We start from the raw sequence: 18806 nt of genomic DNA on the forward strand, positions 1-18806 counted from the left end.
AGAAGCATCGTGGCTCAGTGGAAAGAGCATGAGCTTGGGAGTCAGAGGTCATGGGTTCAAATGCTGGCTCCACCACTTGTCAGCTGTGTGACTTTGGTCAAGTCACTTAACTTCTCTGTGCCTCAGTTACCTCATCTGTAAAATGAGGATTAAGTTTGTGAGCCCTATGTGGGACAACCTGATTACCTTGTATCCCCCTACCTCAGCGCTTAGTACTTGGCACATAGTAAGCACTTAACAAATACCACCATTATTATTATAAGGTAATCAGATTGGTCACAGTCCATGTCCCACTTGGGGCTCACAGTCTTAATCCCCATTTTACAGATGAGGTCATTGAGGCACAGAGCAGTTAAGCGACTTGCTCCAGTTCACAGAGCAGACAAATGGCGAAGCCGGAATTAGATCCCAGGTCTTTCTGACTCTGAGGCCTGTGCTTTGTCCACTAGGCCATGTTGCTTCTTTTGATCCCGTGGCCTTGATAGTTTTCAGGAAGAGCCCAAATAGGGGAAAGGAGGAGAGATGATCACGACCCAAAGGGAGGCATGGTTTTAAAGAGGGTAGCAGATCTGCTATGCAAAATCCAAGCCTGTATCAGAGTAGCCCCGACTACTAAACCAGTCTCCTTTTCCGGACAGGTTTTGGCAAACTGGAGGACCACACCTTACACCTCTCACTGGCCAGAATACTTGAGTGAGAGTGAAGGGAAGTGGGTGTGAGTCCCAGTGTTTTACAAAACCATCTAGATTAGGTCAAAAGAAAATTTAATAATTGTCTACTGGATTGGCCACTTTATCACTGACCTAATTCAAATACATACATACGCCATGTACGTATGTTTATTCGCCTTCATATTCAGCAGGGCCACTACTAAAAGTGAAGGTTACCTGGGGGAACAGATATGTCCGGAAAGGTCAATGAAGAACTGGTAGCCCTGATACCACAGTGGGCAAACATAAACTCTGCCCATCGTTGTGCTAACACATTAGGTGTTTGCAGAGCCTGGAGCTATAAATCAAAAATATAGGAAAGGAATAAACAAAAGTAAGTATACAGTAGCTCCCTGTAACCTAAGAGTGAAGGTAGAAATGAGATCAGAGTTGTCTTTATAACCACCATCACTTATAGCCATCTTTAAAAGCCTTGAATGTGTGTAGTGTTGGCAGTCTGACTTTGACTTAGTTCTTTCTGAGGGCCCCTGAATAGCAACAGATTCTTATGAGGAAAACCGAGAGAAATCCAAAATAAATTTTGCAGCTCTAAGGAAAAATAATTGACCCAAACTGCAATATGCAGTGTGATCAGATTTTACTATTGCAAAAATCAGTTTTCTAAAAGTCATTTGAAATAATTTTGCTCCAGAGTGATTCAGTTCAGGCAACCCGGAATGAAAAATCAAATGCACTTACCAAAAAACTTTGCAGCTGTTCTTTTAGGGCTTTCTTAAGAAGCAGAAAATATCGTGGGCAAAAGGAATTTTTTTCCTTTTTCACAGTCATAATTGATATTATTCTAATATTAAGCAAATGTGATACACCGTGAGACTGCTATGCATGCATGCGTTGCTAATGAACAAACCCCAAGATATTTTAGTTCCTTTAATCTTAATCATCGAAGTGGTGGTTAAAGAGAAACAGAACAGACTAAAGCTCAGAGATTACTGACCCTAAATAGATATCATGTCCTGTTTGGCCCTTTACAGCATAAATGGAACTCAAGTTATTTCTCTGGAGAGCCCTACATATGGTAGTTTGGGGTGACTTAGGTCATGTTGAAATATAATAATTATGTTATTCCATGTTCAAGAAATTGAGCTCCTCTTCCCAACTCCCCCTTCTCTGCTCAAAGAAGTCACTTCAAAAAATGGATTCAGGGTTGATGCTTTTTCCTTGGCTTTTTAATTCAACTCATTGCCATGTTTGTACATGTATGCGTGCATGTGTAGAAATAATAATAATAATAATAAAAACAACCCTCAGACAATGCTGAATCCCAGCTGAAAACTGGGAGTCTGTTGCTGAAGTCAGACTACTGAGGACAAGCTTTCCTGGAACACTTCCATCAAGAAAGGAGTGGCTCCCTTTGAGCAGATGCTTTATAAGGAGACAGACTAGGAGGCAAAAGAGAAAACAGCACCAGGCACTACAAATATAAACACAATAGTATGAGACAAACTGTATGCCCCAAAGGGCCGGAAATGTGGATCCCACATTGGCCTTTTCAGTGGGAGTTCTTCCCTGCCAGGAATGTTGTCTTTGAATACCAGGGAAAGGGATGTATAAGTATATACAAGTATATGCATCCCTGTCCCTTATGTGTATGTATATATATATATAAGGGACAGGGATATGTATATATATAGAGAGAGAGAGAGGAGAGAGAGAGAGTGAATTTGTGTGTGTGTGTACATATATGTGTATTAGAAAGAGTGTATGTGTATATGTGTAAATATGTGTATATTTAAATGAATGTACAGTTGTTACTAGAATACTGTAATGTGTCTGAGGCTCTAATCGCTGGCTTGCTACTATGCTTAGTGTAATATGTAGCACTCAGTACAAACTCAATAATTGTAACTGATTGAATATAAAGCTATACAAGAGGTTAACTTAAGGTAGTTTAGCACTAGAATTCAAATGTACAGGAATGTATGATATTTCACTGAATAGGTCACCCAATTCCTTGGCTGAGGCTTCAGGGGCACCCGGGTTAAGCATGCTTTCCTTGCCCCTTCCCCAATTTCTGCCATTAAAACAGGAGGCAACCTGGCCAGACTACCAGCACAGCCTGGATGCTTAGCAAAAACAGAGCTAGCTCATCTACCTGTTTTTTCCAGCCAACATAGCCTCCTGACTGGAGGTCCCCGGGAGTTGCGGTGTGCTTCATCCTGCAGGTATCCCCAAGGGGACTGGGCCCAGCTGCAGCCCCTGAAACCAGGGACAAACAGAAACTCCTTCTCCTTGGCTTTAAAGCAATCAATCACCTTGCTGACCTCCTTTCTTCCTATCTCACTGATTTTCTTCTACAACCCAGCCCACTCAATTCACCAACTGTACCACTGTCTGTCTCACTGCCGACCCCTTGCCCGTGTTCTTCCTCTGGCCTGGAGCCCCCTGCTTTTTTCATATACAGCAGACCATCACTCTCCCCACTTTCAAAGCCTTATTAAAATCACATCTCTTCCAAGAGGCCCTTCCCTGCTAAGCGCTCATTTCTCCTACTCCCTCTTCCTTCTGTGTCACCTTTGCACTTGGATTTGCACCCTTTAAGCCCATGCTCAGCCCCACAGACTAATGTACATAGCCATAATTTATATTAATGTCTGTCTCTTCCTCTAGATCGTAAGCTCTTTTTAGGCAGGGAACATGTCTACCAACTCTGTTATATGTTTCAAAGTGCTTAGTACAGTGCTCTGCATACAGAAAGCACTCAATAAATGCCATCGATTGATGGATAACCAAGAGTTGGTCCAGCTTCTGCCGGATTTTCCCAGTGATCCTTGCAAGTCCCTCGAGGCTGTCCGCACTCCGGCGGGAAGAGTGCACTTGATTGTACAGAGAAGCAGCGTGATGAAGATATGCTGGAGTTTTAACCCCACTAGTAGATACAGACTCTCGTTGTGGCCAGGGAATGTTTGTTTATTGTATTGTACTCTCCCGGCTCTTAGCACAGTGTTCCACACACAGTAAGTGCTCAATAAATACGATTGAATGAACGAATGCATGAATGAATCCTGCCTGCGTTCTTTCATCATCAGTTTGACCCCCTTCAGTCCTGGAGGCACATAATTTTAAAGTGCTTTCATCTTGTCAGAAGTTAGATCCAGTTGCTGCTGGCACTTTCAGAGGGCTGTGAATCTACAGAAGGCGATGTTATAACATCATTTGGTCCTGAAGCCCTCTCCCTATAGACTAGTAGAGTAGTTGACTCAGTAAGCCCTCAATAAATACCATTGATTTATTGCCCTGGGACCTAGTGCCTGTAGCCGACTTTAGCCCCATTCTTAGGATTGGTAGCAAAAGTGGGCAGTGAAGAGAGAGTCCTGACAGAGACGCACACCCGACATCTGTCCGTGGCCCCTGAAATGACGTAAAGCCCTGATTTGAGCCTTCAGCTGCCTGTCTTGTCTTATGCCGTCGAGTTGTCCCTGATCCATAGCGACACCATGGACACATCTCTCCCAGAACACTCCACCTCCATCTGCAATCGTTCTGACTTGTAGCAGATTGCCTTCCACTCACTAGCCACTGCCCAAACTAGGAATGGAATGGGTAGGCCTCTGCTTGACTCTCCCTCCCATAGTTGAGACTGGTAGAGTATTGGAAACTCTCCAGATGCTACCCTGAGAGGGAATTCAGCTGCCTAGAAGAAGTTAAAAAGTACCTCTCCACTACTGCACTTCCAGTAGTACTCAAGACACCAGGAGGAAAAACTCAGTGGTTTAATTCTTCCAGAGGCTACAGAAGGGAGAGCTTGAAACCAATCCTTAGGTGAGATGGGGACAGGGCTTAATGCAGTTGTATAACAGCCAGATCTGGAAACCTGAGGATTACAATAGGGATTCTATTCCTAATTGTGTCTCTGAGGAGACTGACTAATTCCCTTTGGCATGTTTTTCAGTATTCCCATCATTAACTGCATGTTAGGGTATTTATCTGTAAGAGTAGGGTAAGAATGAATAAAATGTTCAATGGACTGGAGGTTCTTTTCACAGGAACGAAATATGAAGATGGTGAAGCCAAACAATTATAGCATGGAGAACATTTTATTTTTTACTTTATAAATGGTCTGCACAGCTGGGTTCTCTCAAACTTTGAGCAAGTCAGTATTGGCGTAACTCAGTGTTGTAATGCATATGAAGGATTCATAATTCAAGTTTATTTTCCTCAGCACAAAATAAGCTGCTTACTGTTCTGCCCAAGCAGTTTGAACATAATTTGAGGTCCCAGTGACCAGCTGTAGGATGAAAGATGTTTTTCTTTAAAAAAAAATCATAAAATATTTTCCACTCCTAGTTGTCACAGAGGAGCGTCAATTATAGAATATTAAAGTTCCTTCATTTAGATAGTACCACATACTACTAAAACAACATTTTTCCCAATAAAAGGGAGTCTGCACCCAAGATGTTTCTGCTAAAATGTAAAATAGATAACTAATTAAGGTGGTATGGATCTGAGCTTCCCAACTTTTTGTGGCTGGGTTACCCCTAAAGCAGGGTGGTTTAGCAGGCTTTGGGCACTTCTGTTCCTTGCCTGCTTTCATCAGAAAGCTAGAGAATTGGGGCATAGGGTGGAGAGAGAGCATAGGGAAGATGCCTAGCTGGAGAAACCTAAATTCGCAAGCTCCTGATTTTGTTTGTTTCCTAAGCCCCAGATAACCCTCCCACCCACCACCCCCGCTTCTCTTCCTTTCCAACTCCAGGCTTCTTAGGATCCCGCTCCATCCCTTGCCTTAAACTTTCTCCCCAGTTTGCCACCCCCCAACTTCCTAAGCACTTTAAGGTGGTACATCTGGAAGCTATCCACGATGTCCTAGCATGCTGCAGCATCTAGGTTGTGAAACTTTTAATTTGGATCAACTGTGAACTTCTAAAGGATTTCAGAAGCTCCTTCTGAAGTCACACTTCCTCCAGGAGGCCTTCCTTGATTAATTTCTATTCTCCATAGTTCATATCCCTTCTTCTGCCACTCCCCACTTCTTCACCACCTAAGCACTTTAGTATTTAAAACCACCAGTGATGCTTATGTACATATCTTACAGGTCATCTTAGCATCGACTCATGGGCTTTTGGCCATTTCCTTTGTCCACCTAGCTGTAGTCTATTTTAGTGTCTCTCTCCCCTGCTAGATTGTATGGTTTTTGGGGGCAGGGATCGTGACTACTAATTCTATTATACTCTTCAAATGGATAGTACGGTTTTCTGCTTCCAGTGTGGATGCTCATTAGACATTGTTGATTGATTTATTGGCAGTTATGAGATTTATGATGCAGTTAGTTCTGAAAACCGTATCTTAAATTGAAATGTTGCTAATCAAAGCCAATTTTCTCACAAGAATAGTATCGAAAATTGGGGATTAATACCTGAACCAAGACTGGGTACCCTACTTTGCCCAAAATTACACAGTTATTTATCAGTCAATTATCAGTAATATATATATATATATATACATGCATATATGTGTATATGTTATGTATACATATATATTTCAGTGATATATGTTAAGTGTTTATTGTGTGCCAGGCATCGTACTAAGTGTTGGAGAAGATACAAGCTAATCAGGTTGAACACAGGCCATGTACCGAGAAGCAGTGTTGTTCAGTGGAAAGAGCACGGGCTTTGGAGTCAGAGGTCATGGGTTCAAATCCCAACTCTGCCACTTGTCAGCTGTGTGACTTTGGGCAAATCACTTCTCTGGGCCTCGGTTCCCTCATCTGTAAAATGGGGATTAAGACTGTGAGCCCCCCGTGGGACAACCTGATCACCTTATAACTCCCCCGGTGCTTAGAACGGTGCTTTGCACATAGTAAGTGCTTAATAAATGCCATCAATATTATTATTATTATTGTTATTTTTACCACATAGGGCTCATAGTCTTCTTTCCCATTTTACAGATGAGGTAACTGACACACAGAAAAGTGAAGTGACTTGCCCAAGGTCACACAGCAGACAAGTGGCAGAGCTGGGATTGGAACCTAGGTCTTTCTGATGCTCGGACATGTGCTCTGTCCACTAGGCTACACTGCTTCCCTATATTGAAATCTGCATGGTAGGATAGGACTTTTATCTAATTCGGTCAATCAGTGATATTTCTTGAGTTCTGACTTTGTACAGACACTACCATACAGTAGAGAAACAGTGTGGCATAGTGGATAGAACACGGGCCTGGGAGCCAGAAGGTCATGGGTTCTAATCCTGGTTCTCCCACTTGTCGGCTGTGACACCTTGGGCAAGACACTTTTCTGTGCTCCAGCTACCTCATTGGTAAAATGGGGATGGAGACTGTGAGCCCCATGTGGGACAGGGACTGTGTCCAACCCAAATTGCTTGTATACACCCCAGCATTTAGGACATAATAAGTGCTTAACAAGTACCACAATTATTATTATCATTATTATTCCTAAACACTAGGAAGAGTACAATGCAATAGAGATGGTCAACACAACCCCTGCCCACAGTTATGTCAACTCCCCTATTTAACTCCATCTGACCATCAGAGAAACTCTCCTCTCCCCTTCTCCACCCTTCCAACCCCAGACCTCTTCGGATTCCCCTCCACTCCTCACCTTAAACATTCTCCCCCATTCATCGCACCCTTCTCCCCGCTACCAACTTCTAAAACTGTTTCTCCAGTTTCCTGAGGCTCATGCTCCACTAACTGGCCATACCATCGAAAATAATCCTTTTAAGGAGACTGGTGTTGCGAAGTTGAAATCGACGTGTTGTAAACCTGAAACAGTGTAAATTTAGACATGTCATAGGTGCCATTTGTTGTAACTCAAAATGTCCTAACTCAAGGGGTTCCTGTATTTTCTCATTCTAATATATTGCATAAAATGCGAGGGACAGTGAAGGAGCCATTTAAAAATGGCATTTTAACTCTGTAAATTTTGAGCAAAATGTTAGTTTACTTGGACCTGTGCTTTGTTCTCCACCTTTAAGCCATCTGGAAGTCCTGCGTTTTCTGAATATTTCTGTAATCCACTCTTCATCTCTATTGCCATAACTCTAAGCCCCCAAGCCACAAACCTAACTTGTCTTGCTTGTCTTGTCTTGCATTATGCTGTCGAGTCGTGTCCAAACCGTAGTGACTCCATGGGGACATCTGTCCTGAAACACCCACCTCCATCTGCAGCTGTTCTGGTAGTGTAGCCGTAGAGTTTTCATGGGAAAAAATACGGAAGTGGTTTACCGTTGCCTGTTTCCGCGCAGTCAGCTTGAGTCTCTTCCCTCGACTCTCTCCCATGCTGCTGCTGCCCAGCACAGGTGAGACTTTGACCTGTAGCAGATTGCCTTCCTCCCGCTAGCCACTTCCCAAGCCAGGAATGGAATGGCTATGCCTCGGCTTGACTCTCCGTCCCGTAGTCGAGACTACTAGTTTCCAGTACTCTCCTGGTGCAATCCTGAGAGGGTTGAGACTGGTAGAGTATTGGAAACTGTCCAGGTGCAATCCTGAGGAGGGCTAACTGTGTGCATTTTCCCGCCATTCCCCACTCTGGTAAACCCTACATAGTGGCAGGAATCATTGTCTTTCTAGCGTACCAGTTTTGTTCTTCAAACCTTGCCATGGCTTGCACAATCTCCTGCTGCGCACAAATGTTGAGGCTTCCATCAGTGGTCTAGTTCCTAACCCAACTGCCTCATATTTCCCCACGGCCTGGTTCACTCATGTTCTTAACTCCAGCCTGGCCACCAGACTGGTTTTCTCGTGCACCCTCTTTATTCTTCACCTTCTTTAGCTTCTCTTTCTCTAATGCCCACCTCAGACTTTTCTACCAGAATGGACCCTTCTGCTCCTACAAAACTGAGTCTCAAACTCCTCCTCGAAGCTTTACCAGAATTGGCCCCACCAGCCTCTCGCAATTTCAGTCACTCCAGTAGCCCTTTCCCTAGCTTTTATAATGGCATTTATTACGCATTTACTGTGTGCAAAGCACTGCTCTAAGCTCTGGGGTGTTACAAGGTGATCAGGTTGTCCCACGGGGGGCTCACAGTCTTAATCCCCATTTTACAGATGAGGTAACTGAGGCACAGAGAAGTTGTGACTTGCCCAAAGTCACACAGCTGACAGCTGGCGTAGCTGGGATTTGAACCCATGACCTCTGACTCCAAAGTCCGTGCTCTTTCCACTGAGCCACACTGCTTCTGTATTTGCTGCTTCTCTTTTACCCTTTTCACCACCCTTATAACATAATCTTTGCATGTTTCTCAATCAATGAATCACTGGTTTTTGTTGAGCACTTACTATATATAGATCACTGTACTAAGCACCTGGGAGAGTTAATGGAGTTGGTAGACATGTTCCCAGTCCACCCTGCACATCTTAATTAATGATGTAATGTTTTGATGTTCCTTTTAGTAGTGCTTAGTCAGTCCCCACATTAGAGAAGCAGCATGGCTCAGTGAAAGAGCCCGGACTTGGGAGTCAGAGGTCATGGGTTCTAATCCCGGCTCTGCCACTTAGCTGTGTGGCCTTGGGCAAGTCATTTAACTTCCCTGTGCCTCAGTGACCTCATCTGTAAAATGGGGATTAAGACTGTGAGCCTCATGTGTGACAACCTGATAACTGTGTATCTGCCCCAGCATTTAGAACAGTGTTTGGCACATAGCACTTAACAAATACCAACATTATTGTTATTATTATTGTTAGATTGCAAACTCTGCCGAAGTGGGACCACGTCTCCTAAACCTGCTAGTCTGTAAGCTCCTTGAGGGCAGGGATCGTGTCTACCAACTATCATGTCTACTCTCCCAAGTGCTTAGTACAGAGCTCTACATTCAATAAATACTATGCATTGATTGATTGATCGATGCCCTTTGTAACTCTTTACAGCACTTAGTATAGTGCTCTTCCAAGACAGGGAACACAATGTATGAAGCTTTTAGACTTTCTGATTTTGTTGACCAAATTTGGGTTTTTGAAAATATTTTTTTTTATTTTTCAGGAAATTATTTGCCAGAAAAATACTGTGAGTATGAGTTATTTTACTTGGAATTTCTAATGTTAATGTTCCTCTAGATCTCTAATTTTCTCTTTCTCATGAACCATATGCTCCTATTTGCTAACATCAAGGTCAGTGTAATTGTCTACCATTTCTGGATACCTAAAATTCTAACAATAGCTTTATTATTTTACTTGTTCTTGCCCATATTCTTCAGTCAAATATTAACTCAGATAATCAGTCAGATTCTCCCAAGACAGAAACCAGTCTCTAGGAGCAAAGCTGGAACTTTGGGGGAATGACAGACACTCTTCAAGCCCCTAGAGTAACTTTCCAAACAGTGATCTGTACCCTAATAAGCTGAAATAAAGAATGCAAATTCCCAAGGGGCCTGGGAAAATCAAACTGAGTCTAACTGTGCTCTTTTACAGCAGTGTATGTTTATGTTTGTAGAAAATTATCATTTCTAAAGTGAATAGGGAGCACTTTAAATGCCACAAAAGCAGTTTTGGAAGTTTCAGATGGTAAGCCTGTTTCATATAGTTTGCTTTGGTTCAATCATTCATTCAGTCGTATTTATTGAGCGCTTACTGTGTGCAGAGCACTGTACTAAGCACTTGGGAAGTACAAGTCGGCAATATATGGAGATGGTCCCTATCCAGCAACGGGCTTACAGTCTAGAAGGTGGTTCTTACTAAGTATGAGGGCAGTAGTAGTGATCAGAAAAATGTTAGGGAAAGAAAGGGGTGAGGTGAATGGGGAGAAAAGGACTCTGAGAAATGCCATGGAATGAGGCTCCATCCTTTAGCTCTTACTCTGTGCCAAGTACTGTGCTACAGACTGGGATAGATACAGGATAATCGGATCAGGCACAGTCCCTGTCCCAACCGGGGCTCATAATTTTAAGAGGCAGGGAGAGGTGGTATCTTATTTTCTTTTTATGGATAAAACTGAGGCACCGAGAAGTTAAGTGATTTGCCCAATGCACAGCAGTTCATTAGCCAAGCTGAGGTTAGAACCCAGGTCTCCTGACTCCCAGTTTCATGCTCTTTCCACTAAGCCATGCTGCCAGTACATACCAGGACTCCTGGTATTTGACCACAAAATTTCTTCTTGTGGCCTAAACTCTGTGAGATGCAGGCTTTTGGGTGGGGCCAGCCCCAGGACCTGAAGACAGTGTCGTAGAACTTGTGGACAGAGGCATTCATTCAGTTCAGTTGTATATATTAAATGCTTACTGTGTGCAGAGGACTGTACTAAGCACTTGGGAGAGTCTTCTCTTACGCTGTGGAGTCGTCTCCGACCCATAATGACGCCACGGACGCATCTCTCCCAGAATCCCCCACCTCCATCTTCAATCGTTCGGGTAGTATATCCTTAGAGCTTTCTTGATAAAATCACAGAAGTGGTTTATTCATTCATTCATTCATTCAATCATATTTATTGAGCGCTTACTGTGTGCAGAGCACTGTACTAAGCGCTTGGAGAGTACACCATTGACTCCTTCCACACAGTCAACTTGAGTCTCCACCCTCGACTCTCTTCCATGCCGCTGCTGCCCAGCACAGGTGAGTTTTGACTTGTAGCAGATTGCCTTCCACTTGCCAGCCACTGGCCAAGCTAGGAAAGGAATGATTATGCCTCTGCTTGACTCTTCCTCCTATAGTTGAGACTGGTAGGGTACTGAAAACTCTCCAGGTGTGACCCTGAGAAGGTTTGGAAGAGTACCAAATAACAATAAACAGACCTGGCCTCTTTGAGACTTCTGAGCTACGTCAGTACCCAGCTGCCCAGCCACCCAGCTGAATGGAAATCCCCAGTTCAGGACTCTCCCAAGCGCTTCATACAGTGCTTTGCACATAGTAAGCGCTCAATAAATATGATTGATTGAATGGATGCATGGACTTACTGGTGGCTGCTCCTTTTGTAACACTCGGTCTTAGAAAGTGATCTACTCCTGCCCCTCAAGCCCTCCCCTGTCTACCCGGTTCAAGTGTTCTGGCTGGGAAAATACAGCTGGGGGCAGTGGGCGAGGTGTGGGCACTCAGCGTCCTGGCACTGCTCCCAGCACAAAGTAAGCCCTGGTTTGTTCTGCCCAGGGAAAGTGAGAGAGCAAATAGAAAGAGACGACACATAAGGAAAGAAAGAGTTCGTTGTATTCCTGCTTAACTAATAATTTGCAGCCCTCCGGTACACATCAGCCATGAAGGGTTTGTATCCCTAAATGCTTACGATGTGAGGAACCAGCTATAAATCTTTGATGCACAGTTTCAAGTTGAAGTGTCAACTCATTTTCCATTTATTGATAAGTGTCGGGTGTACTTCTCTCGCTGGTACAGTTCTATTTACTCCTGATTCTCGGGGCAGGTTCTTGCTCCTAATTTCACTAGAGGTTTTGCTGGTACTGTTGAAATAATGGAACGCTTGCCCCTCTTCCCCAGAGAAATCCATCCCAGAACTACAATAATAATCATTAATAAATATGGTATGTATTGGGCACTTACTATGTGCCAGGCACTGTACTAAGCAAATGGGGTTAGGCACGGTCCCTGCCCCACGTGAGGCTCACAGTCTCAATCCCCATTTCAAAGATGAAGTAACTGAGAGACAGAGAAGTGAAGTGACTTGCTCAGGGTCACAAAGCCCACAAGTGGCAAAGCCGGGATTAGAAACCATGACCTTTTGACATCCAGGCCCATGCAACCTTGGTGTCATCCTCGACTCCGCTCTCTCATTCACCCCTCACATCCAAGCCGTCACCAAAACCTGCCGGTTTCAGCTCCGCAACATTGCCAAGATCCGCCCTTTCTCTCCATCCAAACCGCTACCCTGCTCGTTCAAGCTCTCATCCTATCCTGTCTGGACTACTGCATCAGCCTTCTCTCTGATCTCCCATCCTCGTGTCTCTCCCCACCTCAATCCATACTTCATGCTGCTGCCGGGATTGTCTTTGTCCAGAAACGCTCTGGGCATGTTACTCCCCTCCTCAAAAATCTCCAGTGGCTACCAATCAATCTGTGCATCAGGCAGAAACTCCTCACCCTGGGCTTCAAGGCTCCCCATCACCTCGCCCCCTCCTACCTCACCTCCCTTCTCTCCTTCTCCAGCCCAGCCCGCACCCTCTGCTCCTCTGCCGCTAAACTCCTCACTGTGTCTCATTCCCGCCTGTCCCGCCGTTGACCCCCGGCCCACATCATCCCCCGGGCCTGGAATGCCCTCCCTCCGCACATCCGCCAAGCTAGCTCTCTTCCTCCCTTCAAGGCCCTACTGAGAGCTCACCTCCTCCAGGAGGCCTTCCCAGAGTGAGCCCCCTCCTTCCTCTCCCCCTTGCCCCCCCTTCATCCCCCCATCTTACCTCCTTCCCCTCCCCACAGCACCTGTATATATGTATATATGTTTGTACGTATTTATTGCTCTATTTATTTTACTTGTACATATCTATTCTATTTTATTTTGTTAATATGTTTGGTTTTGTTCTCTGTCTCCCCCTTCTAGACTGTGAGCCCACTGTTGGGTAGGGACTGTCTCTATATGTTGCCAACTTGTACTTCCCAAGCGCTTAGTACAGTGCTCTGCACACAGTAAGCGCTCAATAAATACGATCGATTGATTGATTGATTGCTCTATCCACTATGCCCCATGAGAGTCACTGTTCCTGCTGCCAGCCTGGGCTTGCCATCTTGGCTGGGGGAGTGTTGGTTCAAAGAAGTGGCCCTAGAAATACTGGGCTGGCGTGGCTGGTGGTATTGCGTATACCCTACTTTCCCAACTCCACCTCAGCCTGACATGCAGGGTGAAAACATCAGCTTAACTTCTATTAATTAATCAAGCAATTATATTTTTTGAGCACTTACTGTATGCAGAGCACTGTACTACGCACTTGAGAGAGTACAGTATAGCAGAGTTGGTAGGCATGTTTCCTGCTCACAAGAAGCTTACAGTCTAGCAGGGGAGACAGACATTAAAATAAATTACAGATATGCACATAAATGCTGTGTGGCTGAGAATGGGGTCAATTAAGGGAACAGATCCATCTTCTTTAACTGTAATGGTAGTGCACAGCTTCATTAAAAAAGTTTGTCTTCAAGCATCTGGAATTAGAGCAAGGTGTTGTAAGCAACACGTTACATCAGACCAATTGAATCATCTTTTGAGATTGTGCAAAGTTCTGAAATAAAAGAGAAGGAATGACATGGCTTTAGTGAAAGTTCTCCAGGTCTCTTGGGACCTTTTCATCAATAAAGTAGAGCAGAGTGGCCAAACCCTTTATCTTAACAGGTTCCTTAGACCTCTGATAATGGAACCTAGGGGAAAGAGCCTGGGTTGGGGGTCAGAGAACTTGGCTTCTAATACTGGCTCTGCTAATTGCCTGTTTGTATATGACCCTGGGTGAGTCATTTAACTTTCCTGTGCCTCATTTTCCTCAACTATAAAATGGAGATGAAATGCCTGTTCTACGTGGACTGTGAGCCCCAGTGGGACATCGATTGTATCTGACCTGTTTAATAATAATAATAATAATAATAATAATGGCATTTGTTAAGCGCTTACTATGTGCAAAGCACTGTTCTAAGCGCTGGGGGGGATATAATGTGATCAAGTTGTCCCACGTGGGGCTCACAGTCTTAATCCCCATTTTTACAGATGAGGGAACTGAGGCTCGGAGAAGTTAAGTGACTTGCCCAAGGTCACACAGCAGACTTGTGGTGGAGCCGGGATTCGAACTCATGACCTCTGACTCCAAAGCCCGGGCTCTTTCCACTGAGCCACGCTGCTTCAGCACTTAACAGTGACAGAGCAGTAAGCGCTTAACATATGCCATAATAGTTATTATTATTCTCTTTCAGAATCATTTTTGGGGCAGATGGAAGGGAACTGGAGAGTTTCAACTCCAGGGGCCAACCCCAGGCCCAAAGTTCAGCTCTCAGTATAACTGTCTGGCATCCCCTCTAGATTGTAAGCTCTTGTGGGCAGGGAATCTATAAATTCTGATGTATTTACTCTCCCAAATGTTTTCTTTGTACAGTGCTCTGCACACACAGTAAGCCCTCAGTGAATACAGTTGATTGATTAACTGAATTTTTAAGCCAGTGCTCCTGAGTTTCTGCATATATGGAAAGGAATGGGTACCCCTTTGAGGTTTTTGAGCCTGCACATTTCGTTCCTCTAAGGCCAACATATTCACTGTACCTCTATCTTGTATATCTTTTCCCCAACCTCTCGCCTATGTCCTGCCTCTAGCTGGGAATGCCCTTCCTCTTCATACTGGACAGACAATTTACTCACCTCTCCTTCAAAGCCATATTGAGCACACATCTCCTCCAAGAGGCCTTCCTTGAATAAGCCCTCTTTTCCTTTTCTTCCACTCCCTTCTGCGTTGCCCTGACTTGCTCCATTTATTCATCCCCCCTCCCAGCCCCAGAGCACTTATGTAGATATCTGTAATTTATCCATTTATATTGATGTCTGCCTCCCCCCCTAGTCTGTAAGCTTGTTATGGAGAAGGAATGTGTCTGTTAAATTGCACTTTCCCAAGCACTAATACAGTGTTCTGCACAAAGTAAGCTCTCAATAAGTACAGTTGATTGATTGAGAAGTAGGGAGAAACATGCAAGGTGACACAGCATGGCTTCATGGAAAGAGCAAGGGCCTGGGAATCAGAGGACCTGGGTTCTAATCCCAGTTTGGCAATCTGTATGCTGAGTGACTTTGGGCAAGTCACTTAACTTCTCCATGCCTCAGTTACCTCATCTGTAAAATGGGGATTAAGACTGAGCCCCACATGGGACCTGGATTATGCCCAACCTAATTATTTTATATCTACCTCAGTGCTCAGTACAGTGCCTGGCACATAATAAGGGCTTAATAAATACTATTAAAATGCAGAAAAATGATCTGGGTAGCCAAGGAAAGTATGAACTGGAGAGGAAAGAGACTTATTACTTAAGTACTAACTCAAGTACTGATCTCTTTTTCTCTCCTTTCTGTAATTCATTTTAGTGTCTTTCCTACCCACTAGAGTAAGCTCCGGGAGGACATTTTTGTACATATCTTAAATGTCCTATTAATGCAAGGAAGGAAGCTAGATATGAAGAGGAAGAGTGTGAGCAATGGTAAGAGACAAGATCGAGGCACAGTAAGTACATTTGTGTTAGAGGAGTGAAGTGTGCTTATTGGGCTATAGTGGGAAAGGAGCAAGAAAAGGTAGGAGAGAGACAGCTGATTAAGTGCTTTAAAGCTGGTGGGAAAATGTTTGCCAAATTGATTTTTTAGAAAAATGATCCTGGCAGCAGAGTGAAGCTTGGGATAGAGAGGGGAAATGCAAAAGTTAGATAGGTCAGCAAGGAGGCTGATTCAGTAGTCGAGGTGAGATATAATAATAATAATAATAATAAGAAGAAGAAGAAGAAGAATGGCATTTATTAAACACTATGTGCAAAACACTGTTCTAAGCACTGGGGGGTTACAAGGTGATTGGGTTGTCCCATGGGGGGGCTCACAGTTTTAATCCCCATTTTACAGATGAGGTAACGGAGGCCCAGAAAAGTTAAGTGGCTTGCCCAAAGTCACAAAGCTGACAATTGGCGGAGCCGGGACTTGAACCCATGACCTCTGACTCCAAAGCCTGTGCTCTTTCCACTGAGCCATGCTGCTTCTAGTGCTTGGATCACTGTGGGATTCTTTGGAAAGAGAGGAAGGGTGGATTCTAGAGATGTTGTGAAGGTAGGACTGACCAGATTTGTTGACACACTGAATTTGTGGGTTCAGAGAGAAAGATGAGTTGAGGGTAATGCCAAGATTGTGGGCTTGTGGGACAAGGAAGTTGGTGTTTTCAACAGTGATGCAAAATCCAGGGAGAAGAGAGGGTTTGGGTGGGAAGATGAGAAGTTCAGTTTTGGACATGTTAAATTTGAAGTGTTGGCTGGATGTTCAAGTAGAGGTTTCTTGAAGAGAGGAGGAAATGTGAGATTGCTGAAAGGGAGAGAGATTGGGGCTGGAGAGGTAGATTTGGGAGTCATCCACATAGAGATGGTAGTTGAAGCCATGGGAGTGGGTGTAGTTGGAGAATAGAAGGGGACCCAGAACTGAGCCTTGAGGATCCCTCCACAGTTAGTGGGTGGGAAACAGAAAAGGAGCTGATGAGAGAGGTTTTGGAGGAGCTGTCAAGGAGATGGGAGGGGAAGTGGGAGAGGACAGTGTCAGTGAAGCCAAGGTTAGATACTGTTGTCAGGGGAAGAACTGGGCCACAGCGTCAAGGTAATTGAGTGGTTTGAGAGGTCTAAAAGGATTAGGATGAAATAGTGTTCCTTGGATTTTGGATGAGGTGATTTTAGACTCTGGTATGAATGGCCTCAATGGAGTGAAGAGGTTTGAAACAAGATTAACAGTTAATATGGGAGTTGGAGGAGAGGAAATGGAAGCAATGGGAGGGCACAGGAGCATTCTGGGGAAGCTGCAAGAGTATTCAAAACTTCCTTCGCAGAAGGAATGAGTCCTCCCGCTTTCCCTGTTCTTCTGGATTCCTTTTCCACCCCAGTCCAGCCTGGAGCTTGAAGGGAACATTAAAGACTCCCCTAATATTTGGGGGTTCAAGATGGATTCTGGGTCCTGGTCTTTTCAAATTGTGTGTTTTTATGTGTGGGGAAGGACAACTAGCTCCAAAGCGGCCCCAAATAGACATGCAATAACTCTGGATGTACAGCTTCTTAGAATGCACCTTTGTTCAAAAACAGGCCTAAGGGTGACCGGAGTGTAGGAAACTGGGCCTCTGGCGGGTGCCTGAAGGAAGTGGGAATATTTTCCTTGGAAAAGAAAGGTGTGTAAGACTTCACGTGGGATTGAGTACCACCATGAGGAATATAGGCCACTTAGTTTTAAAAAATGAAACACACACCCCCCACACACAAAACCCCAACTAACTTTATCCTATGTCCAGTGATGGGGGAAAAAGCTGCACTTATAGAGAGAAAGAATGGCTTTGTATCTCTTTTAAGGGATTAAAGGAAAGCTTTTCAAAGTTGATCAAATACATTTTGAACTTGGTGAGCTAAAGAGAGACTACAATACAGCAACAAATGAACAACAGTGTTCTTGCAGACAAGGTGTCTGAAATATGTGGCAGCAGGCATAATTTAGCCAGGCAATAGCTTGACAGTCTCCACCTTGGTGGTAATGAGTTAGGTTTTAAAGGGAATGTAGTTAATGGAAATTACATTCAAAATGGGCCTCTTGATCAATCAATGGTGTTTTTTAAGTGCAATTAAAAATATCCATCTCTCTCAGAGCAGAAAAGCCTGGAAAAACCCTATAATTTTTTTGCATGTGTCATTGTACCAAACTTAGGACTTCAGATAGTGAAGTGAGAAACACAAATCGCTTCAAAAAAGGCATGCATATTCCTTGCCATTGAGGGAGTTTGTATGATCGAAGGTGCTCATCACCGACAGTCAAATGGCTTCCTGCAATCAGATCACATGTCTGGGGTGTCCAAAGTTATGAGTGAGCTTAATTCTAAAAGAAAGGAAAAATTCAAATGTTTTGTATTTTACCATACCAATATTAAGCTTCATATGGATTTTCATTCTGTGTTAAAAAGTGCTTTACAGTTCTTAATTGTTAATTGAAACAAAAACTAACTGCTGTCCCGAGAAAAACATGGAATTTTAGCCCAGCTAGGTGACATTTTCTTACTATTACCACCCTCACCATGTATCACACAGCCATTTAATCCTGATCACTTTGGTGTTTGGTCAGCAGCACACCCTGTCAATAACGTGCATTCTGCTTGGTTTTTAAAAGGCCTTCTGAAATGTGGCATTCAGAAGGGGCTGCATAGGGAGCTGAATATGAAAGATGTACAAAAGGGGAAAAAAATCTTCCTCCTCTTCATATCGCCGCATGTTCCTCTTTGTTGTATTTTTTCGTATCTTTATATTTTCCTCTGAAATTTGCTTTTCTCCAATGTTTGAGTATGGGAAATGACTCCAGGTATTCCGTTAAAGCGGGATGACCTTCCATTGAGAAGCATTGGGATTGGCATTTTCAAAAAGGTCATTAAATGTTGTCACAGGCTACTGTGGCAGTGATTGCCGTCTCCATCTCTGGGAGTTTTAAGAAACAATAGACAACAATAGGTTCTGGGTGGT

General features: G+C 43.9%; 1 protein-coding gene and 1 non-coding gene across 2 annotated transcripts in view; one reads left to right on the forward strand and one right to left on the reverse strand.

The window, feature by feature from the left end:
• Nucleotides 1-18806, forward strand: part of MAP3K5 (mitogen-activated protein kinase kinase kinase 5) — a 227557-nt gene that overhangs the window by 83051 nt on the left and 125700 nt on the right. Inside the window, exon 3 of the mRNA XM_038766261.1 lies at nucleotides 9664-9687. Coding sequence (XP_038622189.1) covers nucleotides 9664-9687 — 24 coding nt within the window. The remainder of the gene's footprint in view (nucleotides 1-9663; nucleotides 9688-18806) is intronic.
• LOC119924709 lies at nucleotides 4215-4352 on the reverse strand. Its single transcript, XR_005449405.1, has one exon. It is a non-coding gene; the product is annotated as a small nucleolar RNA SNORA7 (small nucleolar RNA).

The sequence above is a fragment of the Tachyglossus aculeatus genome, chromosome 2 (assembly GCF_015852505.1).
Source record: "Tachyglossus aculeatus isolate mTacAcu1 chromosome 2, mTacAcu1.pri, whole genome shotgun sequence".
Classification (NCBI taxonomy): Eukaryota; Metazoa; Chordata; class Mammalia; order Monotremata; family Tachyglossidae; genus Tachyglossus; species Tachyglossus aculeatus.